This window comes from Fulmarus glacialis, unplaced genomic scaffold, assembly GCF_000690835.1.
Source record: "Fulmarus glacialis isolate BGI_N327 unplaced genomic scaffold, ASM69083v1 scaffold4062, whole genome shotgun sequence".
Lineage (NCBI taxonomy): Eukaryota > Metazoa > Chordata > Aves > Procellariiformes > Procellariidae > Fulmarus > Fulmarus glacialis.
This window is the reverse complement of record NW_009199611.1, coordinates 9,332-35,765: the sequence shown is the minus strand read 5'-3', so window position 1 is coordinate 35,765 and position 26,434 is coordinate 9,332. Positions and strand designations below refer to the sequence as shown.

Below are 26,434 nucleotides of genomic sequence, written 5' to 3'. Positions count from 1 at the left end.
GTAACTCAACTTCCCAGAAGTTCCTATAGGACATCATCTCTGTTCACCTTTAAGATGCATCCTAGCTCATTCTGAAAGCCACCTACTCAATTTGTGCTTAAACTTAAAGTTTTCCTGTCCTTTAGGAGCTGTTCCGCAAGGTACGAAGCATCTTGAACAAGCTGACGCCCCAGATGTTCAATCAGCTCATGAAGCAAGTGACAGACCTGACGGTAGATACAGAAGAGAGGCTGAAAGGAGTCATCGACCTGGTCTTTGAGAAGGCTATCGATGAACCGAGCTTCTCGGTGGCCTATGCCAACATGTGCAGATGTCTTGTAACGGTAAGAGCCCCCAGAGTCAAATGGGAAATTCCTCTGCACGGGTGAATGTGCTGCGCATTATCCCCATGAACTGATTGGCGGTAATATAAACGTGGCAAGAGCAGAGTTAAATGTTAGTTTCTGAACGTAAATAAAAATAATTTACATGACGGATTTCTTCTTCTACATTCATTGCCATGCCTGCAGGCAGAGGGCTTTGCTTGGAGTGATGTGTTGTTTGGAGCTGACGACACTTTGCTCTGCCTGGTCACAAGATGCAATGAGTCACGTTTGGGAAGTCCAATTTCTCTCTCTGTTTCGAAGGGGAGCCCAAGGTGCCGAGCCAAGCTTCGGACAGCCAGTTTCCAGGTGGTGAACTTGGGACAAAATAACCCCCTTCTTCCCCCGATCCTTCGTGACGTGCAACGAAGGAGCACGGCTCCAGAGTCTTCAGCGCATAACGAGGGTGTTTTTAAGCAGTGTGTCTTTTTAAAGGATCCTGTGAATGGAAATGTAATCTGTCTCCGGGCAGAGGTGGTGTCAGCCAAGTTTTGAGTGCGACTTTACATGTGAAATGTAAAACTTGGCTGGAAATCATGACGTGATGCTTAACTGTCATAGCCTTGCAGACTTGCATTGCTGAATATGGAGTGCATAATAAAATGTAATGGATGGCTTATAGGAAACCTCGCTCGTATGTAGGGTTTAGCCTTATTTCTGTTGGTGTCTTCCTTCCTTCTCCTGCAGCTGAAAGTGCCCATGGCAGACAAACCTGGGAGCACAGTAAATTTCCGCAAGTTGCTGTTAAATCGCTGCCAGAAGGAATTTGAAAAGGACAAGGCTGACGACGATGTCTTTGAAAAGAAGCAGAAAGAACTTGAAGCTGCTACCACTGTAAGTGGTTATTTTTCACCATAAATTCTCAGAGCTCCCTCTGAAAATGATCCCTTTTGAAGATGGCCGTCGATTTGGGGGGAATTTTGGAGTTGAGAGTTTCATTCTGTCACTGTGGCTGAGTATAATAAAGAATATTTGCCTTGATTAGCGGGTTTATACCAGCCTCTTTTTGGTTTTTAGGAGAAAAAGAGTAAACAGGGACAACAGCAACTATAAACATAAAACTGGATCTTTTGAAGAGTTCTGTACTCTGTGAACATGTTTTTTTAGAGCTGTTTTTCTGTTTCACAGCCAGAGGAGAAGACGCGGCTCCATGACGAGCTGGAAGAGGCCAAGGACAAAGCCCGACGGAGATCCATTGGGAATATAAAATTCATTGGCGAGCTTTTCAAGCTAAAAATGCTGACGGAGGCTATCATGCATGACTGCGTGGTAAAGCTGCTGAAAAACCACGATGAGGAGTCCCTCGAGTGCCTTTGCCGCCTGCTAACTACCATTGGCAAGGACCTGGACTTTGAGAAAGCAAAGGTAGGGCAGGACCGGGAGGGAGAGATGAGGCTTTCAGGGCAGGGATGGAAAAATGCTTGTGGGGTGTTTTTATTTGAGGATTTATTTTTTCTTCAGGAATTTCTGTACGGCATGAGGAAATCATCCGCTTTTCCGTGGATGTTTCATCACAACCTGGCCTCGCTCCCTCCTCTCTGTCCCTTTCTAATAGAGCCTGTATCATTTTCAACGGTGTTCTCCAGTCGCTACTTGTTTCCAAATATTTCATCCAAGCACACCGTCTAAAAGTGTTCAACAGATCCTATGGGTTTCTTTTTCCAAACAGAATTTAACTCCTATCTGTAGTTTCCAAAACATTAAGATTTAGCATTACTTCTTTACCATTGAAGGCTTATATTACCTACGAAACCTACCCTGAATGTATTGTTCAGGTTAAATCTAGAAAAAACCTCATTAACTGGCCTAAACCCCCACCTGAACCTTGGTGGATGCATTTATTTTGTGTCATCATCATCTCCAGCTATGCTGGAATGAAGCAGCTGTTTTGCAACTGCAGCGCTCCAGCATCCTCCTCCTGACTTTCCAGCAAATGTATATGTAGCATGGAGCATTACGCACTCGATGAGCTTCTCTTGGCACAGATGAATCTGCTTCTCCTTCGCAAAAGCCAGGATTGGGATGAAAAAGCATTCGAGGGTTTTGCCAGAAATCAGTCGGACTCAGCTCTGGAAACAAACGGAGCTAATTGTTTTCAGCTGCTTGGGGAAGGGAGTTCCCTTACAGTGCGCTGGATTGCAGGGATCACGGCGGATCAATCCTGATCCTTACAGGGAAACAGTTTCCCAAACTGTTTTGTGGAGCATTGACCAAAACAGCGTAGTTTACCACTAATCCCCCAGGCTAAATACCCTACGCTGTTAACGCAACAGCGCGTGCGTTACTGATGCAGGTTTGAAAGTGGCAGAAGCGGGGATTAAATTTCTCCACGTGCTCTGGGAAGAAAACAGGGTCTGACTTCTAAGCAGTAGCTGAGGTCTTGTTGGATGAGTCCTGGATGCCGTTTCGGTCTTTGCGAGCATGGAAACACTGTAAAAGCCAGCGTTTTGGTGCACTGGCCGGTTCTGCAACCTCGAGCCGTGGCACCGTGTAGCAGAGAGCGTGCACGCAGCGGGGAAAAGCTTGCAGATGTCGTGTTACCCGTTGTGAGAAGCTGCCTGTGTCCTGTCTTTGTGATTTGTTATTTCTATCGAGATTGAGTGAGAATGCTTTATTTATTTTCTATTAATGGGGTAGACGTTTTATTATGTATTTTTATTGAAGCTGAAGTGTTAGTGATAGTTATAATTAAAGCTTCTGGACAAAGTCCATTTTAAATATTTTCCCCGTCATTCCTAGCTTCGGAAACATTTGCTCTCAGAGCTGAAACTTTCCAAGGCAAGGCCAGAACCAAATTTTAATACGATTTTTCTTGTTTGTTTAAGTATAAGGAAAAGGGTTTAGCTAGATTTTCATGAAGGGAGTGGGAACATTTTATAAAACTGCCCTGAAACATTTTGTTTAAAACAGCCAGAGCCCCCATTTTGGGGAAGAAGGCTTTTTGGAGCCTGGCGAGTCAAATTTAGACTTAATGGAGGCTTCTCTAATGATACCATTTCATGTCTTTGTGCAAACTGATTTGGATTCCATCACATCATGACTTTTTGGATGAAAAGGAGCTTGTGGGATTTCATACTACAGCTAAGCCCATTAAACAGCTTCTTGCTGAGAGCAGCAGTGCTTCTGCCCCTGCTTCTCTTGCCTGACCCCGGCTGAGACAGTTCAGGGAGGTAAAGCATCGAAATGATGTGTGCAGGGTTAGTTTTATGCCCGTTTAGTTTCCTGAGCCAGTTTTTCTTGGGCTGAGGTGAGCACGCATGCTGATATGAAAAGGAGGAGCTCGGAGGTAGAGCAGGACTCCCCTTTCTGGTGGCAGCTAGCCAGCAGAACAGGTTAGCTGTACCATGAAAAAAACCACATTGATTTTTTTTTTTTTTTTTGTTAATGGATGGCAAGTTTATTATGTACATGCAGAGGGTGTAGATTATTTGAGTAATTAAAAATGCAGAGAAAGCATGTGCTAAACAAAGGAGGTGCCCACAGACTTGGGCCTCATTTCCTGCACCTCCTGCACCGCACACACTCAAATCCACCCTGGGGGGAGCGTGCGAGACCCAACACTCCCTTCTCCGGAGCACAGCTCTGGGTCCCCTGATGTGTTTCTGGCACAGAAATGCTGTAATGCAGAACCCACCGACTCTCCACCTGAGGGATTATTTTAATTGTCTTCCAAGACACGTTGATGATGATGTTTCTCTTGTGTAGCCTCGCATGGACCAGTATTTTAATCAGATGGAGAAGATTGTGAAAGAGAGGAAAACATCTTCAAGGATTCGGTTCATGCTTCAGGATGTAATAGACCTAAGGCTGGTAGGTGCCAACTCAAGTAAGTAGAAGAGCATGTTCCCGTTCACGTCCAGGCTGGAAGAGCTCTCATGCAAGAGCAGGGATTTACAGTATTTACAGCAGAAGTGGGATGTTAGGGGGAGATCTGTGCCCCTTATCCCAAAAGTCTGGCTTTTTAAAGACAAGAAATCTCTTCATTTTGCCTTAATGAAGGCCAAGGTTGATAGACAGGCAAACTGCTTCTGTTGGGTGTTTTGGTTCTGCTTGATATTAGATGCGTGCCCACACCGGCTTCTCACGCTGCTAGTCCAGCCCCATTGCAGCAGACACGCCTGAGCTCTTTTCACAGGAGAGGTTTTGGGTGTTTTTTCCCCAGAGCATCCCCTGTGCTTGTCTGCATCAGTTGCGCTGCTTTGCTGTCTTTGTTTCCATGCTCTCTGGGTGTAACTGTTTCCTGCCAGCACTTAGTTGTGCTGATGGGGCTAAGTGCTCCGAGATGCGTACCCCACGAGTGACGGGGACCGGATAGTTTGGCTGTAAAAACTGTGAGGGCCCTTTTTCATGGCAGTGCGGATTTCATCAAAAGATGGTCCTATGTTAGCCTGTATTGCTAGCACAGCCAGGCATCTGCTAGTTGTTTACTGGCCATATTGTGCAGACAAAAGCAAATGGAGTCTGCACTCCGTCATGATGATGGTGGGTCCACACTAAGCTCCAAAAGCTACAGGTAGGATATAACTTGGTGCAGACGAGTGACGCACACAGTGCAGACAGGGACCTGCCCGTGTTGTGATCAACCAACGGTTTTGAACATAGCCAAGGCGTTAAAGCTGGAGTCTCGTACAGTGAAGGGTGTCTCTACTCTGTGCGGTTAAAGATGTGACTGCAGGTTGCACAAACCTTCCCCAGCGCCTGTAGTTTCACCCATGTAGGCGCTGATAGCAGCGTGGCTTTAGCCATGAGGCAGCACCTGACTGAAGTCCTGAGCGGGTTTTACTCATACCTCAAATAGCTGTTTTGAAGCTGGTTTGGGGGTTTGTGGAGGCTGAAGTCACCCTTTTGACTGCAGGGTACGCAAAGATAATTACCCCAAAAGTTGTAAGGAGGTTGTAGCAAGATCAAGAGACAGTCTGGTTATTCTGGGGATAGATGGATCTGTGCAGCGTATGGTTGAATAGACACATCAAGCTAGTGGAAATGTTTTGTGGAGAGACAGCTCCACCTCTCTCTGCAGGATTCCTGTCTTAGCCATCACGATCCCTGGAGTGGTAAAGCACCATCCCCAGATAAAATGCAGTCGCTTCTTGCTTCTTTATTTTCAGGGTTTCATTTTTTTTCCTCAAGCTTGGAGGAAGGGCTTCAACAAACGGTGTCAGTAATAAACGGATAGAGAATGACAGCAGCCTCCTTCTAGTCCTTCTCTTTCCTCTGAACCTAGAAAGGCTGGAAAGCTGGGAATGTGCAGGACACTAGGGGTTAAAATGTCTGGAATTCAGTCATGCCTCTCCAAAGTCAGGTCTTCACTGCAGCCTCCATTCTCCACCAAAACGTACACCGCAGTCTATATACCAGAGTACGTAGCTTTGACCTGCGGTGCTGGGGTAACCATATCCACAACGTGACCCAGTTCTACAAAATTTTCCCCAGTCCCTCGGCGAGCAGCCCCTCTAAGACTGGGAGGATTAAGCCTCATTTGCGGTGTTCAAAATACCCTATTTACGATGCTCCTGTGGAAGTATCTCTGAGCATGTGTTTGCTTCTTTCCTAGTGCAACTGGGTGTCACGGAGAGCAGACCAGGGCCCGAAGACCATCGAGCAGATTCATAAAGAAGCCAAGATTGAAGAGCAAGAAGAACAGAGGAAGGTCCAACAACTCATGACCAAAGAGAAGAGGAGACCGGGTAAAGTAAAAGCCAAGTTGGCTGCTCGTTTCACTCATTTCACATCCAGTGGCCATAGCCAGAATGCCACATAACAGAAAAAAGTCTGTTTTTTTCCTAAGTGTAATGAGCAAAGGGAATTGGGGCCTGATTATGGCTGAGGCTGGAGGAGGAACAGACTTGCCATGGGCTGGCTGTGTGGATTTTTCAGGGGCAAATCCCTTGGGTAAAAATAAACAATCGCAGGCCAATAGTGCCTAAGTTTTGTATTCATGCAAACCATATTTGATTTTGTGACAGGCTGCCAGAAATCTGTTATAACAAGTTACTACGTAGGAGTCAGATTCGCCATCCATTCTTGCATACAGCAGCGTCTAATTTCAAGAGAATAGCATCTAATTTCAAGAGTAACCATGTTGTCTTTAGCTGTTAAAGTTGTGAGGTGTTAACTCAGCATGAAAAAGTGTCTTGGCATTAACTTAAATTGCTCCCAGCCCTTGAGGCTGACACTACCTGAAGAATTTGGAGTGACTGGGAAAATGAAGACTGGGACAGAGCAGGGCAAGGAGAAAGTCATCTTTGGGATTCTTTAATACTGAGGATTGTCAAATGAAAGTGCTGTGAAGACAAGGCGTAAAGAAAATACACATGGACTTTGTTTTAATGATCCTAAAACTGAGATCAGGAGAAGCTAAGGAACTTGGGACTGCCTGAATGGTTCTGCGTCTAGACTAGCCTAGCACTGCTGAAATTTGTGCAACAAGTGTGGCTTTGGGTTAGCAAAGGCAAGTCGTCTGCTCGTTTTGTGAGCTTGTGAACGCACAGTATGTGCAGCCATATCCAAATCGCAAGAACACACATGGGAAATCTAACCAGGAAGAATCACTACCAAAAACAGCCCTTGAAAATAGTGACATCTTTTATGTCAAGGCTATTTTATAATAATGAAGTCAGGCAAGCTAGTTATGTCTTCTTAGGCTGAAGAAACACTCCGAAAGACATGATTTCTGCATAGAATTGTGCTGAGGCTTAGCAGAAACGTGCCATTTTCTTTTCCTCCTCCTGTTGAACTTGGAGACAATCGCCTGCGTTCTCCCGGGGCGCCGCTGGAGCAGCGGGGATGAGCTAAGGGCGGTTGTGTTTGTTGTCTGGCAGGTGTCCAGCGGGTCGATGAAGGCGGTTGGAACACTGTGCAGGGGGCAAAGAACAGCAGAGTGCTGGACCCCACCAAGTTCCTTAAAATCACCAAGGTAGGTGCCAGCATAAGACTCGTTCAGAGCAACAAAAATGCTGAGGTCTTACCTTATTGTATCTGACTGTCTCAGAAAGACCATTACGGTGTTTATGGGTCAAAACTTTTGGGACATTTTAAATCCCCAGAGTTAGTACTGTGCATAAATAAAGCACAAAGGAAGATTCCGTTGTCTTCTGAATGTTCCTATTCTGCTTGTTCTAAGGGAAAGGAGTATGCATACACTTTTTCTCAGGTTTATAGTGTCCTTTTAGTGACCCAGAAGTTTTTTTTAGTTGGAAAATCTGCGTTTTTATTAAATGATGAAAAGAGAATGTGAGTCAGGGTATCGTGTGTGACGGTGATGCAGCACATCACGTGGCTGTTACAGAAGGCGTCTCAGACACCTGTCTGATAGAAATCCTTTGCTGCCTCAAGTTCTCAAGACCCTATTCTGACGCTGCTTTTTAGTAGAATTGAGGATGCCATGTTCATTTTGAAATGAAACATTCCTGACGTGTCACAGATGGCAGCACTCCAGGATTGAAAGGTTCAAGTATTACGAGAGGAGCTGTGTCCGCTTTTACAGTGTTTCTGAACTTGTGTCCGGTGCAGTTGCATAATCAGTACGTGTTAAACTTTCACACCCATCCTCCAGATGAGCATCTTCCTGTTATTTTACCACTAAAGTGGTGATTTTGGGACATTTATTTCAAGCTGCAGGTTAGGCAAGCTTGGAGATTCCTCCTTTTTTAATGAGTAGCTTTGGGATTTCTCGTCAAGGAGAACTCAGTCTTTCACATAAATCAGGGTGTTTCCTAGACATTCCCTTGTCCCAGTTAATGTCACTCTCCCTGAATTTTACTCTCAGTGCCTGGATGCTTGGAGAGCTGTAAAGCAGAACCTGGACAGATTGTAGCCCTTTTGCAGATCAAGCTCAGTTTGTTCCTTGTGAAAGTCATAAAACAAGACTCCAAAACTTAATTAGCAGGAGGGATTCAGCCTGCTTTTGTCTGGGCTTACAGCTCATCTGGGAAAAGTCCTTCTACTCCATTCAGTACAAATACAGTACAAGTAGGGCTAGCTCCACAACAGCTGCATTGTCGGAAGGAGAGAGGAGCTCATACAAAGAGATCTGTGGGGTCACAACCTCCTTGTCAATAAATTTACCTACTGAGCATTGTAAAGTCAATGTTCTCTTCTTGTCAGACACTACTTTTTCCCTCCAAGTTCTGCAACCTATTGTTGTTCTTCGCCCTCTGAATTCTGTTTGTTACCATGCAGATTCCCCCCAAAGCCATGACTGGTAGGTGGAGTGGACAGCAGAACCATTTTACTTGTCACAAACAGACTGAATATCTTTCCAGTACTGATATACTGCACTTTTTCCTCCTTACTGAGCTTCAGAGTTCCCAACAAAAAGAAGCTCCTGGTCATTGCGAACGTCTATCACCGACACTTTGGAAGAGGCCGATTGTGATACCCTTTGTTGTTTGCGTCCTCTATCTTTGGCTAGGGTTTGGTCTTCCAAAAATGTCTTGAGGTATATTTTGGCGTTCACAAGATGGGGGTTGTTGCAAAAAATACCCCATTTATAATTAAGATGTACGATTTGCCCTTGTAATGGTATGTCTCGATGTGTTTTACAGCCCACAATAGATGAGAAAATTCAGCTTGTGCCTAAAGCCCAGTTGGGCAGCTGGGGAAAGGGCAGCAGTGGTGGAGCAAAGGCAAGCGAGATGGGTAAGTCAGGACAGGTCCTCACCCTCTGCTTTGATACCAGCCGTCCTTGCCAAGGGCAGATTTGGGTGGGAATGCTCGTCTCTGTGTGTGACTGCCTGGCAAGCAGGGTTAAGGTGGGGCAGGACCAGCCTTTTCTCTTCAGTTCCCTCCCCATCGCTCCGAAAACAGCTATTGCTTAAATGATTTTGTGATGCCAAGGTGTCAGCGGCTACTGACCTTGTTGTCGATCTTCTCTGTTTTGTCTTTACAATCTCCCAGACTCCTTACGACCAAGTGCCACTAGTTTGAACAGATTTTCTGCACTGCAGCCTCCGGTCTCATCTGTGTCTGCCTCATCCGCATCCTCAGAATTAGATTCTCGCAGGGCCTTAACTAGGTAAGCTTCGGTCTGCCGGTGATTTTCCCTTCCGCTGCCTGTACACCTGCGCTTTTCACTTGCTGCTCTAGTTATCAGCACACAGAAAAAAGAGAATTTCATTTTGTTTCCGGGAATGGCTGGGTCTTTCTTCCCCCCCCCCGTGTATTTTGAGCTAACTTAAAACACATGCATCTTTTATAATATCATAGGAGAGACAGGTGGTATTAATTTTTAAAGCCATTACGGTGAATGTTTTAGTTTCCACTTTTCAGTCACTGTTTAGCTAAAGGATACATTTGCTAGTAGTTTATAACAGGTTAAAAACTCTTCAGATAAAATGTTATAATAAATCGGTATGCAGGTTGGGTTCAATCGTGGTGGGTTCAGCCAGGTCAGTAGGTTTATTTATCCGGAAAAACATGCCTAAAACCTTGGAGAAATTTAGCAGGGCTCTTAAAACACTCTGGCTGTGTCTGACCCTTCCCATTAGGTGTATCCAAGCCTGCCCGTGCATCACGCGATGCATACATAAGGCTGTGCAGTGCTCTCCCACACCCCGATTTCCTCAGGGCTACAGCCACTCCAGCTTGTAGCATGAAACATGTATTAACCCTCAATAATTTATTGACTCTAGACACGGTTTATAAACGTACAGTTCATTTAAAATGTCACTGGTTCTTCCAGTACACACCAGCTGCTGGACTGTTTTCTTGGGTTTGTCCCTTTGATGTTTTCCCTCCTGTTTCACCTAAAACTCTGCCTTACCTGGAGATTATGTCATTTTGGTATCATTTTGCCCATCTTGCTCATTAACACAGTAGTTAATAGGACAGATCCTTGTCACCTGTTGCTGGTAACCTTCACTGTTCTGAAACTATTTTTCAATAAATGGGTAAGAAAAATACACCGCTCATACCATTTCACAGTAAAACAGTGCCTTTACATTATAAAATTCACATATAAAATGGGTGCTGTAAGGACTTTATTGCTTTTCCTTGTGTTCTCTAGGAAGCGTTGGCTCTGCCTGTCCACTCTGGATATTTGTGTTTGTGCAGCTCTGAGACTTGAGTTAATTTTGATTATATTCTGTGTAGCTACAACTGTAAAAAGTCAAGACAAAAATCCTGCTGGGTTTGAGTTGTGTTTTTTTCCCTGCAGTTACTATAAAGCTGTCCAGTATCTTTTCTAACATTACCAGCATTGCGAGCAGGGATTACTCGTACCATAACCTTTAAGCGCGTGTGGTTTTGTTCCGCAGTCGCGGGAGCACGGGCAGGGAGAAGAATGACAAACCTCTCCCACCTTCCCTCTCCCGTCCCAACACCTTCCTACGGGGCAGCAGCAGTAAAGAGCTGCTGCTCGACAATCAGGCACAAGAGGAGCAGCGGAGGGAGATGCTGGAGACAGTGAAGCAGTTAACAGGCGGCATGGAGATGGACAGAAACAGCACAGAGGCAGAGAGGAACAAAGCCAAGGAATCTGGTAAGTGGCTCTTCCATGCTCGAGGAATCTTGCTGGATGTGTGAAAAGGCATAAGGGAAAAATCTATCAGAAAAAGTGACAGATTTTCTGCGCAGCGGTGTGAATATTTGGCCCGCAGTGACGCATCGTCAAGCTGCGATAGCTGTGGTCTGTCTCCCAAAGGTTTGTAACACAACTGATTCATACAGGCCTTGGCGTCATCTCCTCTCACCAGCTCCTCCTTAGGATTCATCAGAGTTGAAAGGCTGGAGATACCAGCAGAACACCGCTCCGCGCATTGTCTTGCCTGCTCATACCCTGTCACTGTTGCTGCTGGTTTCTGGGTTAAAAGTCCCCAAAATCAGCGTCAGTTCTGCAGAAATGCTTCTTCAGTGCCCAGTGAAGCGGTATCTACCCTTTCCAAACATTTCCCAAGGCCAGAGCAGTGATTTGGGTCTGGGACAGACCATGCACGGTATCTTTTTAGCGCTGTGTTGTTGCCAGCCTTCCCTCCAAGCAGGTCTTGGTGCAGTGTGGCATTAGCACCCACCTTGTCAGCGCTGCAGCTCCCACTCTTTGTTCCTGCCAGCTTGAGCTGATTTGTTAGTGAGAAAATATTGAGGACACGTAGAGCGATGTTCCCTGTGGACAGAACCTTTGCGATAAGTACAGTGTTTTGCTCCTTCCCTGGGAAACATCTGGAAACTGCTGCACTGAGGAATACATCTTGACTGCCACGACACAGCACACGCTCGTCTTGAAGCTTTGGGACTTCGTAAAGAACTTCACAGGGACCAAGGTTTTGGGGATGTGATCAGGAGATTGCTTTGGGTTGCTGCCCATTGCAGTCAGCATGTTTTAAATTTGCGGCATGCTGTAACAGCTCAAAGTTTAATTATTTAATGTTGATAGAGAGCTTTGAAGGTGTTGCATCCTGTGTCACTGCCAACTGTGTTTCTACAAGAAGATTGAATTACAGAAATATTGGGAGTTCATACAGGGGGAAATGTAGCCAAGAAAGAAGTGACCCGCGCCTGATGATGGGACAGGGAACACACCCTGTGCCAGTGACTTCTGTTTTCAGAATGTCGTCTCTGAAAATGATGCTGATTTTCCTTTTCCAAAAGTGTTTTTTTTGTTATATTTCTACCAGCCAAGCCAGAAGCTCCCCCAGCTCCAGCGCAAGAAAAGCCTTCACTATCAGAAGAGGAAATAGAGAGAAAATGCAAATCTATCATTGATGAGTTCTTGCATATTAATGATTTTAAGGTAAGCGAAATGAAAATCTCACTTAGCAGAAAGGTCTGTGGGACTGGAGTGTGTTTTCTCTCCAGGAACACTGTCCTTGTAAGCCCCCAGCTCGCACAGAGGTCACAGAAATGGTGGGGCCTGTCAAAATTTGGGTGGCAGCAGCTGCATGAGCGTTTTCAGGACAGTTGTCTCCCAAACTTGTTTCCTGCCATGCTAGTAACAGGAAAAATAGCCTAGCTTGTGTGTTTTAAGTAGCAAGATGTATGTGTATCTGTCATGAATCACTGAGCAGCTCCATAATAACAGCAATTTTGGAAGCAGAAAAGCTAGTGGGAAAATAAACTGAGGTTTTCATTCAGTTATCAAAGCATGTGCTGTTCTGATCTGGAGGCAGATAAAGCAATACTAAATATTGAACAAACCACTCCAGAGTATTTTTAATAAACATTGAAAATTACTGAGCAGCTGTCATCACTTCCTAGTTAAAGGTTGAAATTTTGTTTCCTTTGTAAATGGATTTTTAGCTTGTCCAGGGAGTTTGCAAGACGTGTTACATTTGCTGCAAAACTGATTGGTTTGATCTTTTGCTGAAATAAATTTTAAAAACCTGCCAAGTTTGAAATGGCAGCACTAGGGAGTTCCTAGTTTGGCACCCTAAAAGCAGAGTTGCTGCTTGCGCTTCATAGGGCTTCCAATTAAAATCGGAAAGAGGAATATTCTTATGATGGATTGTTTTGGGTTCACATCTAGTTATCAGGAGAAATTATTAAATCCTGGTTTTGGAGAAAAAAAAAAAAATACACTTTGATTCGCAATGTCCCCCAGCTTGCTGGCCTGGCAGATCAGCAGGAGGAGTCGGGGACGGTGGGGCTGTCCGGTTCCTTTTCTTTTTGCAATAGACTTCAGAGTCTAACCCCTGGATGCCTGGGGCTAAGGGGATGCTTCAGTTTCGGTGCTTGCAAATACAATGACATATTTTTATGGCTGGATAGAAATAGAGTTGAAATGTATTCAAATGCAGCATGCAACAAAGCTTCTCACTAATTCAGCTTAAACTCATGTTAATGAGGCCATATATGAGTGTGTTAATGTAGTATATAGCAGAGGAATAGCTGTTTCTCATTAGTTTAGTCTTCAGTATTTAACCTGACTGTAAATTAACACTGCTGAGCTGTATGCCGGTGTCTAGTGACAGCAGGGTCAACCAGCGGCATGTTCACCTGTCTGTCCTGGAGACACCGGGAGCCGTCAGGCACGTCTGACAGAAGAGCTCTGACCCGAGCGTGCAGTCTGGGACCGCCAGGCTTGTCACCTGCAGAAAAAAGCTGTTTGGGGCTCTAAAAATGCATCTGGGGCTGCCAGTTCTTGATATCTAAAGGCATAACCTAAGACAAAGAGCCTTTAGTCAGGAAGCCCATTTTGATCCGTTGGGCTGAACCTAGAGGGTCAGTGGAAGATCTTAGGTGACGACAGTGAAGTGTGACATTGAGCGCTTCTCTGAAAGTCTCTATTTAAGAGTGTTTTATTTGCTTAGGTTACAAAACACACACACCAGAAAGTAGGAGCTTTATAAAGAAGAAATTTTCCTCCAAGTGCTGCCCACCTACTTTCTGCTCCTTTATATGGTGTGGGTTTGTAACACAGGCATTTCTGTGCCAGATCAGATCAGTAATGAATCTAACCTAATGTCCTCTTTTTGACTTGGCTTGATACTTGATGAAATAATAGGCGTTTTGGTGGCATCCAGAAGACAATTCCTGCGCTTTCACTGAGCAGCCGAACTGTGCCCTGGAGCCTGATTGTGTATTTTAAAAATTCCATTGCCTGCATGGTATAAATTCTCATTATTATTATTCGATTGCCATCTCAGTGGTGATTTGTGATGAGGTTCCACAGCCCAGTTCAGCACCTTTGCCTGGCAGCTTCACTAAATACTCGTTTCCAAAAAAACCAAGGCTAGCAGTCTCTTGATCTGCCATCAAAAAAATCCCCATCCCGTGTCCCAGGCACTAAGCTGTGCACCCTAAACTCTCTTACAGTAGAAAATATTCTTCTGCCCCGTTTTTTGATGTTTTCAGTTCAGGCAAGTGATCCTGTGTGTCGTTCGAACAGGAAGCAATGCAGTGCGTGGAGGAGCTGAGCGCCCAGAATCTGCTGCCTGTTTTCGTGCGAGTGGGAGTGGAGTCGACGCTCGAGAGGAGTCAGATCACCAGGGATCACATGGGCCAGTTATTACATCAGTTGGTGCAGTCGGGAAAGCTGAGCAAGCAGGATTTCTTCAAGGGGTTTGTATTCTGCGCGTAGAAACGGATACTTTTCTTGAGTATTGATTGCAAATGTTTGTTTTGAAGAGGAATGATTTCCTACCTTGCTTTGGTATCCTGCCTTCTCCACACATCCTTTTTGAAGGAGCATTTCTGCCTGGGTGTATTCATAAGTAATGTAATTATTGAAATATATTTTTAAGTATTTCACATGCTTTAGTGAATGTAAATATTTCCGTATTTATACAAGTATTTATTTCTAAGCAAATACGTAGGTGTATATTTAAATATGCATGTTTAGATTTCTGTTTTGTGATGTGCTTGTCAATGTTTGCCTTTTGGCAAATCATTGAATACGATTAAAAGAGGAGGAAGAAGACAAAAATCTTCTCGTGACAGTAATGCCTGGAAGCTGTGTAGCCTGAACTCCTGTGCATCCATAGAACCGCAGCTGCTCTCCCACTGGTAAAACAGGTTTCGCCCATACGATGTAATTTCTCAGGACAACTCAACTTTAAGGACTAGACGTGTCCTCGAGGGGTTGAGAAGGAGAATATGCTCCAGATGCGGTATCAGACAGGTCAGATCTTCCAGATCCGAGTTTCGGCTGCTGGTTCATTTCAGCTCTCTGAGTTTTGTGTTCCCAGCCTGATTTGAATGGATGTCCAGTTGTGAAAGGATCCGTGTTCCCAATGAGGTCCCTGGCACCACTCAGTTGTTGCTGGGGCTTAGAGCAGGGTGATTAAGACAGGGATAACCACGAAAAGCAGCCGGCGAACAAGCAGATGAAATAATGCTTTCAGAGACTGAGTTTCTGGGTAGTTAGCTCCGTCTGGCTGCTTTTATTTGAATCATGTCTCACACGGCACCGCTGACCGCGCCGATGGTGATCTCCCTGCTTCGTGTCTGGCAGTGAATTTCATCGTGATGCAATCCAGTGGCTCACAGGAAAAGTTTAGGCAGCCTGAGTTCAAAACCACATGGAACAGCAGTAAAAAATATATAACCACAGGGAGTACACTTGTCTGTGTCCACGCCGTCACTGATGGTCAAAACAACTCGTTTGAAGTGATAAATTTCCATAACAGATTGTGATTAAAGCCGTTCCTGTGTTTCCTGGAGTGTGGATATGGATAAGTGGTTGTGATGCCAAATAAGTAGGATCTTGATGAAATAGTGGGACGTGCGGTCTGAATGTGGCACAAACCAAATGAAACAGCTCCTGAAGATGATGAAAGGGCGAGTGGTGTTCAGCGAGCACGTGAGAAGAACACCGAAAACCACTATACTTACTCACGCAAGACAAATTACTGTGTAATTAGAGGTTACGGGATGAGTGCTGGTCACAGCGCAAGTCTGGAGAGATAGACATCAGGAAACTAATTTCTGGCAGAAATGCTTGGACAAACCTAGGTTGAACTAGTAGCAGAGGGTGCAAAGGAGGTGGTTTCTGGGTTTGAAGCACAAGAGAAAATGCGCATTTATAGTCACTAAACTGGACCCCAGAATTTTCAAGGTTTTCAGGGAGAAATGAACCATGATGAAAACTGGCAGGAGAGCCAGAAAAATTATCATCTTGTACCAGCCGTGGGAAGTGAAGCCACCTACAAGGCTTTTATTGGAAAGAAGAGTTTTGAGCGATTCTGGAAACTGTATCCAGTGTTGGGGAGCAATTTTGTAATTCATCCTGCCAAGTTTTCTGTTGTGGATGGAAACCTCCCCCTGTGTACTGAACTTTTTTCTTGTGTTGTTTTACGTACTTACAGACATTTTGCTGATTCCTTTACATTTGGACTTCTGTTATTATTAATCCCCCTTCTGTTTGGATCTTTTTAAGAAGGCTCCATTTATTAGATGGTTTGCATTTATAGACAAAAATGCTTTTTAGTTTTACAGGTTTTACTAGTTAGCAAACAATTTGTTACCGGGATATAAGAATTATTGTAAATGGAGCTTTCCTGGATGTATCTGCTGGTTTTACAAAAAGACGCTGGTTTTGGAGAATACTCTCCATGTTACATACTCTCCATGTTACTGTGTAGAGAAATTCACTCCTGGCAGTTCTGAAGCACTGAAAGCATAAGATGGCAATAGTCTTTTTTTGTTACCTTTGTGATTCTCTTCTCTCCTCTTTTCTGTGACAAAGGATTTTTAAAGCATGGATTTGCTTTGCAGGAAAAGTCTCAAATTAAATTGTATTTAATGCTTGACATTTTTCCTTCTTCTTTTCAAGCTTTTCAGATACCTTGGAGATGGCGGACGATATGGCCATAGATATACCCCATATTTGGTTGTACCTAGCTGAGTTGGTGACCCCCATGTTAAAAGAAGGAGGAATCTCTATGAGAGAACTTATACAGTAAGCAATGCTGTTCTTTTCCAGTGTCGGTCGAGCTGAGCTGTCTGCTATGCTATAGTATTTTCACAGCGTGGTTCCCATCAGCAGATAAAAGACAAATAGCGTTAGAGGCTCAGCTTCTCGTACGAGTTGATAAAAGGCTTGCTGCACACCGTTCGGGACTTGCACCAGGCTGAAAGCTGTGGTGGGAAGGGAGCTTGCGGCTCTGTGGTCACCACTCAGGGGTGGAAGTTTTATCTGTAAATCTACTTCAATCCTGTTTGTTTCAGCTGAGCTAAAAACTACCCCAGTGTTGTACAGTCGGAGTCATTTGAGAGCACACTGAGGCTCCGAGAATTAGGTTTGAAGAGAGCGAGGTATCGCACAGGAGTCTTTATGTCTCAGAGTGCAATAACTACCACCTGGGCATTGCCTTAAACGGGCACAAAATCTTGCCTGCAAGACTGGAAACTGTTTCCAGGACCAGAGTTTCTGTATTTCGTATATGTCCTTTTGTATTTGGGGATTAACTAGAAGCCAGTTGAATGGTTCCCTTTTCCTGTAAGTAGTGTATTAAGAAAACAATAGCCTTTTCCCCAAAAAGGGTCCTGCTACCCGAATGCAGCGTCCCACAAAAATGTGTGGATTTGACATTACATAAAAATAAAGTATTTGTAATTAGCCCTGTTGTGGCAAGTGCACTGCATCGCTGAAGTCTCTTATCGGCAGTGCTAGCTAGATCAAATCCTTTATCCCTGGCAGAAGTTAAAGGTGATTTCCTGCCTCAGTTTGATCGCTACCCCTTGCCTTGCATTCCAAATTCAAATTATAAGGAAAAATATCTGGTTTTCTTTCATTCTAGAGAATTTAGCAAACCTTTGCTTCCTGTGGGAAGAGCCGGCGTCTTGCTTGCTGAAATCTTGCACCTTCTATGCAAACAAATGGTAAGTGTCCAGGTGTACCGTTTGTAGATAGGAGCTGGATGCAGCGAGTACATGTTTATGCGTGAAGCCTACACGTTTCCCACGTGAAGATATTTAGGGATGGGCCAGCCAGTCCAGATAACCTAGGAAACCCGCCTCTTCATCCCCAGTTTCAAATCAAGCCTTACAAGGTTCCAAAAGTTGAGTTAACTTCTTTTTTTCTCATCACTTTTCCCTTTTGCAGGTACCTTTGCACCTGGCTTCTTCCAGAAGCTAGAGTGCTGAAATACTGCAAGAGGGACATTCTCAAGGTATTTCTGGGCTGACCAGAAGCAGCAAGTGCCGGAAATCTTGCGAAAGAGGTGTTCTTGCAGACCGGAGAGGTTCTGAGGGTTCGGATAAGCTTCAGATGGCCTCTCAGACCTCTCACCTCTGGGTGCTTACCCAAACTAAACCTGCTAACTCTTAAGAGTCACCCATGACGAGGGGTAGTGACACTTTCTCACCCTGTAACTTCTAGAGCTCTCTTACACATTTCACAGTTGTGTGTCCAGACAGTTTGGTGGTTTCCCTATAACTCTGTCTCCATTTTTTGTCTTTTTTTTTTTTTTTTTAATCCAGCTAAATACTGCACTTTGGATAGCGTCTATTTTAAACCCTGTAAAATCACTCAGTTGCCTTTTTTTTTTTTTTTTTAAGCACGCATTCAAATAAGGTTGAATGTTCCAGGAGCATTTCAGTCTAGCAGTGCAAATAGTGACTTTTTATTTATTTTAGCCTTATGCTTGTTTGGACAGTTGACTTCCATTTATTTTTCTCTGTTCTGTGAAAGAAAAGCTGCCATGCTCTGCGGGTTGAAGCACAGGCTTGGGTTTCTGTTTTTGCCACAGCGTTCTAATTTGATCTTGTCCAGGCCAATACTTGGACTCGGGTATTTCAATGTAATATCAATCATCTAATTCAGGTCCCGATGAATCATAGCAGGAACTATGCACAATTAGCTCTTAATGATCTGCATTGTAAACTTAGAGTTGTAATCTGCTTTGTAAACTAAAAATCAGGCTGCTTTTATCAGTGCTTAACTGAGGGTGCGCAGTGATCTCCCTTGTGCAGGTGCTTTAAGGTAAAGGTTTTTGCAAAGCATTTGGGTGAAAAGAGCTGGTTGTTACTAGTATTTTTATTGTCAGAATTACATATATGCCGTCTTAGGCAGAATACCAAAAGGTCAGTGTGACATTAGAGGATGCGGAAGGTTGAACTGTATGTGCTGCAAAGAACTTTTCTCAAGGTTTGCAATAAATTCTAGGAATTGAAGGGTGAACTTGGGATTATGTACCTGAATTTGAGGCTTGATCTCTGCACAGAAAACAGCCATGTAAATAATTATTTTCTGAAAGTAGCTAATTTGCCAGTGCCTTAATGTCAAGGCAGGGGGAGAATGAGTCAGAGTAAGTTAATGACAGAGTCAGGAGAAGACTCTAAGTTGTCTCACTGCCAGCTCTGTGTCACGGCCGTGGGAAACTGCCTTGTTCAGATGTGTCACTTCTCATAGGTAATCTCTGGCTGCAGTTGTTGCAAACCCCACGTGTCACGTTATGCCTTGTTTATTACCCAGCACCGCAGCGTTTGACCACTTGACAAGATGTGTATACCTGTGGCAGGATTGCGTATATGATTCCTCTTGCACGGGATTTCCAGACGTTTTCACTTCATTGTTAGGCGTCTTGTTTGGTGGCTGAACGGTTCCTTATTTCTCCTGACACAGCTGCACCGCTCCGGCTTGTGTAAGCTCCCCTGGTTGTCTCTCACGTCTTTAAAGCGAACAAACTGTTTGTGTTTTAGAGCCATAAGAAAGTGGGAGCCTTATGGAGGGAGACTGGCCTCAGTTGGAAGGACTACTTACCCGAAGGGGAGGATGTACATACCTTTCTCATGGAACAAGTGAGTTCAGAGCAAGCATTTGCTTAACGATTTTGGCACACTGATTTTTGGCCCCACGTCCCGTTTTTTCATCCTCTTCCATCCCATTCTTACGTATAGTTGGTATGGGGTGTGGGGTGAAGTGTCTCCCTCACCAAGTCGGGGTTAGATTATTTCAGCACCTCCTTTCTGAAAAACCGGGGGGACGGGCTTGTCCCCTCTGATCCCAGGCGCACATTTCCTGTCAGCTGACTTCCTCTAGGAGATCTGTTTCTCCAGCTGCGGGGAATGAACTCAAGAACGAGTTTTGCAGCAAGGACAGATGATCTGCAGAAGGCCCAGAATAAATGGTAGCAATGAATTCACTCATCCACCTTGCATTATGATTCCGGAGGGTTTCACAACCGAGAGGAGCCAGGACTGATGGAGGGCACCTTGCACCTGGTGGTGCTCCCTAAGGAAGAAGCTGGAGGTCTCCCTTTGAAGCTCCAAGTGATCCTCTGCCCTGTTTTAGCACTTAGGAAGTGCTGCGCTGTAGGAAATGAAACGGATTACCACGGCCTGGGGCTTGGTGAGGGGACTGTAGATCCTCTGTCACATTTTGCAATGAATTGGGGCGTTAGCTGCAATTTCTTTGAGCGAATGCCAGTTCTGGTAATTGCATTCCAGCTCCCCGTCGTTTTAGTTGAGCAACATGCACTTTATTTTGTGCACACTCGTGTTGTGTAGGGCTGGAGTTGCTCTGAGATGGCTGGTTGTCTTTGCTGGATAATGTAGTCCCCACATGTTTGTAAAATGCTTTATAATCTTTGGAACAGAAAAAGTATGTAAATCATTGTAATGATAACTTAGCAGTTGAAAGATGCCAGAAAGCAGAATGAAGTGTAGCTTGCTGCCTCAATTTGGTATAATTCAGCATAGGAAAGTATATTTAACTAATTCTCATCATCACTTCTGACGTTGCAGAAGTTGGACTTCACGGAGTCCGACTGTTCCAGTTCCTCAGAAGCACTTTCAGAGAAAGAACTCTCTGCGGAAGAGCTGAACAAGCAGCTAGAAAAACTCATTGTTGAGGACAAGGCGAATGATGAACAAATCTTTGACTGGGTAGAGGTACAAAGACTATTTTCACCCTCCCTGCACACAGTTCGTTAACTGCTTTTGTAAATATTTTTTCATCTAAAGGAGCATCTCTGCAGGCTCCTCCCTAGGCACAGGACACTAAGACAATTAGGTCTGTGCAATCAACACTTCCAAAGAATTAAGATGTAAAATATAATCGGTCTGTTATTTCAAAGCAAGCTTTAGGAAGAAAGAATTTTAGCCATATTAACATATATCTGTGTAACTGCCTTTTAAATACTGTAGACTTTTTGACTCTGAAAACACTGCTTCTGGCTACTTACTACATTTTAGACTGAGTATACTGCTACATTCTTTCCTCCCAAAATATGGGATAAAAGCATCTCATTGTTTTTTGCAACGTGACCTACCAAATTCCCCCTGCCCAACTGCATGCCCTGCCACGCTGCAAAAACATGCTGGGCAGTCGCTGAGGGCACATGTACCTTTCCCAGTGCATTGGACCAGTAACTGTAAAAGAAAATAAAGAAAAAGAAAAAAGAAAGAAAAAAAAAAAAGAAGCCCTGTCAACCCACTGATCTTTTGCCCTCTATCTCTGGCTGCATTCTTTAAGCCAGATTTTAAATCTAGTGTCTGAAATGATGCTCAACCTGATTCATTTAGATCTGTGCTTACAGCTAAATCGTGGTCAGCTTCATTTCAGTTACTTCTATTGCCGGAGCAATGTGTTAGAAATGTCACTTTTCTGCTGCTGTTAGAGAAGTCGAGAGTGGAATGAAAGCAGCACTGAAAATCTGGGGACACCCACAGGCTCTTTGTAGTCTTGGACAAGTTACATAGACATTCTCTGTATTTCTCCTACAAAGCAAACAAATCTCCACCCAAAGAGCATGCTGTAAAATTTATTGAAAAAGTCTAAAACTCTTAGAAAATGTATAAGGGCGTTGTAAAAGCCAAGCGTTGTTGGTTTGGTTTGTTTCTCGAGACAAACGACTAGTTGTGGGAGTGGGTAAATGGTGTATTGATTGTATGAAAACTGTTGTTGCATGTTGACGTACCTGAGCTAGTTTCAAGAAGTGAATGGGAAAGCTGCGTTTTTGCAGAGGGGTGAACTGGATTTCTGCTGCAGCAGCTTTTGGTGAACTTGAACTTGCTGCCAAATTCAGCAATGGAGTTTGGAAACGGTTGCTCTCATGCAGCGGCGTGTTTTTAACTGGTCCATTTACTCTTGATTTCAGGCTAATCTAGATGAAAGCCAGATGAGTTCACCTACATTCCTTAGAGCTTTAATGACAGCAGTTTGTAAAGCAGCTATTATAGGTGAGTAACTTGCAATGTAAACACCGTACAAACCAAACGTGCAAAGAATGACTTTATGTTTCTCAGGTTTATATCACTTTTCCCTCCCCTGAGGCTGTTTTTTTTGATCACACACTAAGACTTTTGCACCATATTGAATTCTAGTGCCAGAGCGGGATGTCTGTCCCCCCTGCGACAGCCAGGCGCTTTGCCTGCTGTGGTGTTCTCGAGGCCCTGGCGTGTCCCGGTGACCTTGCGTGAGCAGACGTTTCAGACGACTGAGTAATGCCAGATTGTTCATTGAGTTTTCTAGTGAAGGTGGAAATGCGCTAGACGTTATTAAGATAATTAGCATTTCCACTCCTGTGTCAGCAAGTATGCGTGGGCGCTCTACCATCGCAGATTGCCACGTGCGAGTTGGAAGTGTGGGTTGCAGAAGAGAAGCCAGCCTGCGTCTCTGTCTTGTTAATAGTTTTATGTCCAAAGTTGCAATTTTAGAAAGACGGTTTATGTGGATTACTTCAGTGTACAGCAGTCGGCTGGAAATGGAGGAAAGGGTGGGTTCCCAAGTCAGAAGTGTGAGCCTCAGACCCGCAGCGGGGCTTGAATAAAGCGCTGCAGCCAGAAACATCTGGTCAGTTCACTTTGTTCTCTTTAACTTCACTGTTGGCATCTGGCAAGGCAAAAAATTGTGCTTGTAAAGCGCCCGGTTCTGCTCTTAGCTGTAAGAGTCACGCTTGGCAGAGAGAACGGTCTGAACTTCATCTTGCTGCGAGGGGAAAGACAGCCCAGCTCCTTTCTTCTCCCTGAGAACAGAACCTTTCTGATGCCACCTAGTGTTAATGGCAAAGTGACACAGGATTTGATTACAAGTGTTTAAGGGTTCCCTGATGTGTATCAGGAACATCTTCTCCTGCTTTACGTTTTGACGTTGCCTCTAATTGAGGGGTTTTTTTCCTTTTGTTTTCAAAATGTCACTTAAGTGTGTTGCATGATCTACTTAAAAGCTGCTGAATAATTTATCCATGTTGCTGATGGACTTCTAATGTGTATTTTTAATATAGTCCTGATTTCCTATGTCATGTGCAGCTTATGATTCTGTTTCTGCCTTAGTATTTTTAGAAAAAAAAAGATACAATTTTCTAAAAACCTTCTATATAACTGCAGTTCTAGCTCTAGCCATTGTATGCACTTCGGACATCCAGTTGTCTGTGGAAACACAATGATTTGCACTGCAAAGTAAGGTTGTAATTCTTCTGCGTGTGTCAGCAGGCTGGTTAGGGCCCAGGTCGCTGCAAATAGTGGTTAAATTTGAGGAACTGGAAGAACCAAGACTTCCAGAAAAAGCCGTTGATCTGAAATACTTCCTGTTGTTTCTCGTGCTCTTTTCTCTCCACGCTAACCTGTATCTGTGATTTCTATTTGAATAAATAGAGGCGATAAAAGAGCCGCCCCTGCTGCTATGTACCAAAGCTGACCCTGTTTTCTTCTCTTCCCCTCAGCGGACTCTTCTAGCTTCCGTGTGGACACTGCTGTTATCAAACAGAGAGTGCCGATCTTACTCAAGTACCTAGACTCAGACACAGAGAAGGAACTACAAGCACTTTATGCACTACAAGCATCAATAGTAAAACTTGATCAACCTCCTAGTAAGTGTTGCCTCTGTCCTGGGGATTTGAACCCTGACAGTATGAGGAAAAGTTGTTTCTGCGAGGGTAAAGTCTAGTGGTAGAGACTGGAGAAGGATGTGCTTTGCCTTACCTTTGTATGTAGCAGATGAGAGAAAACAGCGTGCAGCGGTTTCCACTTGTCCAGATTCCAGCTTTTGGAGCAGAGCAGGTCCCCAAATGCTTGGCCAGAGGCCGGCTCTTCTCTTGGTTGCTCCTGTCAGCAGCCATGCAGAAGGAAGGACAAACCTCTGTTGATAAAAAGAGAGGGGTGGGGGGGAATAGCAGTAAAAAATAATCTGTTGAGTTTACAATACCTGGACACGTGAGAGCACCGGGCATTGTAATTGCGTTGCTGCACCACAGATGTCTGTGGACTTGGAGGGAATAAAACAAGTTGGACAACTGATGACTCTTGTCCCAGAGACACTGCAGAAAACTGTTGTTGGAAAAGAGGCGAGGGAGTGGCCAAAGAAACAGGGATTCCCGAGGAGTCTGCAGCACAAAATCAAAGAGTGCCCAGAAATACCCAACTTGATTGTCCTTAGCTTTAGGGTGCTAGTCGTTCGTTATCCCTCCTGCTGAGCCGCGAAAAATCAGTTGTTGGAGGGGAGCCAGGCTGCCACGGTCCAGCGAGAGGAGGACAGGCTGCTGTGGATTCTGCTTGCCGGCCAATCCCTAGATAATACGTTCCCACGGCTGCTTTCCCAGCTTTTCCTTTTCTGCGGAGCGTGTGTTATCCGACAGCATCAGAGGGACCTGTTTTCCCTCTCAGCTGTGTGTAACCAGCCAGGAAGCAATAACTCAGTAACAGACCTTCCTTTTACTTGTGTCTGCATCTCTTGCATTAAAGGTCACATTAATCCCCTTATCCGTAACCGTGTCTTTGTCCGCTGACTTAAACTGCGCGGTACTAACAGCTGTTCTCTTCCGTTATTCCATTATTGCAGATTTGTTGCGGATGTTTTTTGATTGCCTGTATGATGAGGAGGTAATATCAGAGGATGCCTTCTACAAGTGGGAAAGCAGCAAGGACCCAGCGGAGCAGAACGGGAAAGGAGTAGCGCTAAAATCTGTCACAGCATTCTTCACGTGGCTACGGGAGGCCGAAGAGGAGTCAGAGGATAATTAAAACTTAAATACAGAGAGAGAGAAAAAAAAAAAAAAGGAAAAAAAAAAAGAAACAATTTAAGTATTTTTTTAAAAAGTTTCACGTCTTCGCCAATCACAGTGCAGCAAGGCCAATTCTCGCGCAGACCCCCCCTTCCCCCACACATGCACGAGTGGGAGAGGTAAAAATAGATAAACACAAAGGTGATCATGGAGGAAAAAAGGTACTTGAAAAAAAAAAAAGTAAACTTCAAACCTGAGGGCGGGAGCACTAAACCAAAATACATGTATTATTTATAGAAAATATTTTCTGTTTTAATCTTTTTTTTTTCTTTTCTTTTTAAACAAGGACTCATGCTTACAAAAACACAACGCGAAACAAATCTGTTTAGCAAAAAAAAAAAAAGTTGAAAACTTTTAATTTATTATTTTAAGGACTGCAAATGCCAGTGTAATTTTTAAATTTGCAGTTTCTGTAAACAAATTGTATAATAGAACAAAAGCAGAGAAATAAATTTCCCTCCCCTTCATATGCACCTCAGTTTTGTTTCAAAGCATGATAAATAGACAAAACTTTCAAGGGGGTTGGGGTAAGCTAGATGAGGAAGAGATCAATTTTTTTTTTTAATTGTCGTCAGATTTTTCTGCCTGCCTCTCAGCTTGCTTCAGAAATTTAAAAAGAAAATAGTAATCAAAACGTACATAACCTTGGAACGGAAGGAAATGCATTTGAGAAAACCGCTGCGGACCAGAGTGCTCCGAAAATAACTCATTCAAAACAGTGCTACCCTGGGGAAAAAGTACTAGTGATACTTTCAGAACCTTTAGAGCAACTTTAAGGCTTGTAAATACATAGAACAAATATTTAAAAAAAGAAAAAAAGAAATTGACTCAATACTATTTCTTTTCACTTTCAAAATATAAAGAACAAAATAAAGACAAACATTGCAAGTTTAAAAGAAAGTAAAACGACTTCTCCTTTGACAGCTGCTGAATGTGTGCACCATCTCTGAGCGGTGCTGGCTTCCTTTTCATTGTGTAGATCCTCGGTTCCAAATTGTGTACAGATAGTGTGTGTATGTATGTGTGTCTACCAAAAAAAGAGGGGTGAGAGCAATTGTTGTTTTAAAAAAAAAAAAAAAGAAAAAAAAAAAGAAAAAAAAAAAGGGGGTTGCTGCTTGGGAGACCTTTTCTGCAGAGAGAACTTAATGGCCGATGAGCAGCTGGCTGGGCTGCTGTACCGTGTAGGTGCGTTTGGTTCCCAGCACGTTGCCGCGAGGCTGGGAGACGACATCGGCGCGGCCGGTGCGCCATCCCAGCTTGGTTTTTCCAGCCGTGCGGCCGTGGTGTCTCTCATGTGACTTGGATCAGTGGCGTCGTCCTGGGGACTTGGGACCCTGGTAGCTCTGGAGGTCGCAGCTGCTCGAGCAGAGAACCGACAGCCCTTCGCCATGGCTTGTGCATCCGATGCCACCCAGCTTCCGCCGCTGCCCTTCGCATCTGCCGGTTGCCTTGCTGTGCCTAAGGAACCCAAAGACCCGTACGGGTGAAAACGAAAGCGCCCTACAAGAGTCAAGAGGTGGAACAAGCGATGCGGTGCTCTTCCCGGCCCTGCCAACCCCGTGACGGGGTCTGAAGTCCGAGTGCAGCCCGGGTACAGATTAACAGTGGTCGCTTTGCAGTGCAGCCGGAGCGCGCGTTTTCTGTGTGCCCAAAGGGACCTCAGCCGCGCCCCGACACCGCGCAGTCCTCCAAACT

At 44.4% G+C, this 26,434-nt stretch overlaps 1 protein-coding gene across 1 annotated transcript in view; it reads left to right on the top strand.

Moving 5' to 3' along the window:
* Positions 1-25,550, top strand: part of EIF4G3 (eukaryotic translation initiation factor 4 gamma, 3) — a 78,847-nt gene extending 53,297 nt beyond the window's left edge. Inside the window, exons 16-33 of the mRNA XM_009573303.1 lie at positions 126-323; positions 1,050-1,196; positions 1,491-1,727; positions 4,068-4,172; positions 5,917-6,049; positions 7,184-7,278; positions 8,909-9,002; positions 9,261-9,378; positions 10,619-10,842; positions 11,975-12,090; positions 14,185-14,357; positions 16,570-16,695; positions 17,537-17,618; positions 19,440-19,538; positions 20,484-20,630; positions 21,839-21,920; positions 23,402-23,548; positions 24,517-25,550. Of these exons, the coding sequence (XP_009571598.1) occupies positions 126-323; positions 1,050-1,196; positions 1,491-1,727; positions 4,068-4,172; positions 5,917-6,049; positions 7,184-7,278; positions 8,909-9,002; positions 9,261-9,378; positions 10,619-10,842; positions 11,975-12,090; positions 14,185-14,357; positions 16,570-16,695; positions 17,537-17,618; positions 19,440-19,538; positions 20,484-20,630; positions 21,839-21,920; positions 23,402-23,548; positions 24,517-24,698 (2,505 nt within the window). The 3' untranslated portion in view covers positions 24,699-25,550. The remainder of the gene's footprint in view (positions 1-125; positions 324-1,049; positions 1,197-1,490; positions 1,728-4,067; positions 4,173-5,916; positions 6,050-7,183; positions 7,279-8,908; positions 9,003-9,260; positions 9,379-10,618; positions 10,843-11,974; positions 12,091-14,184; positions 14,358-16,569; positions 16,696-17,536; positions 17,619-19,439; positions 19,539-20,483; positions 20,631-21,838; positions 21,921-23,401; positions 23,549-24,516) is intronic.
* The last annotated feature ends 884 nt before the right edge of the window (positions 25,551-26,434 follow it).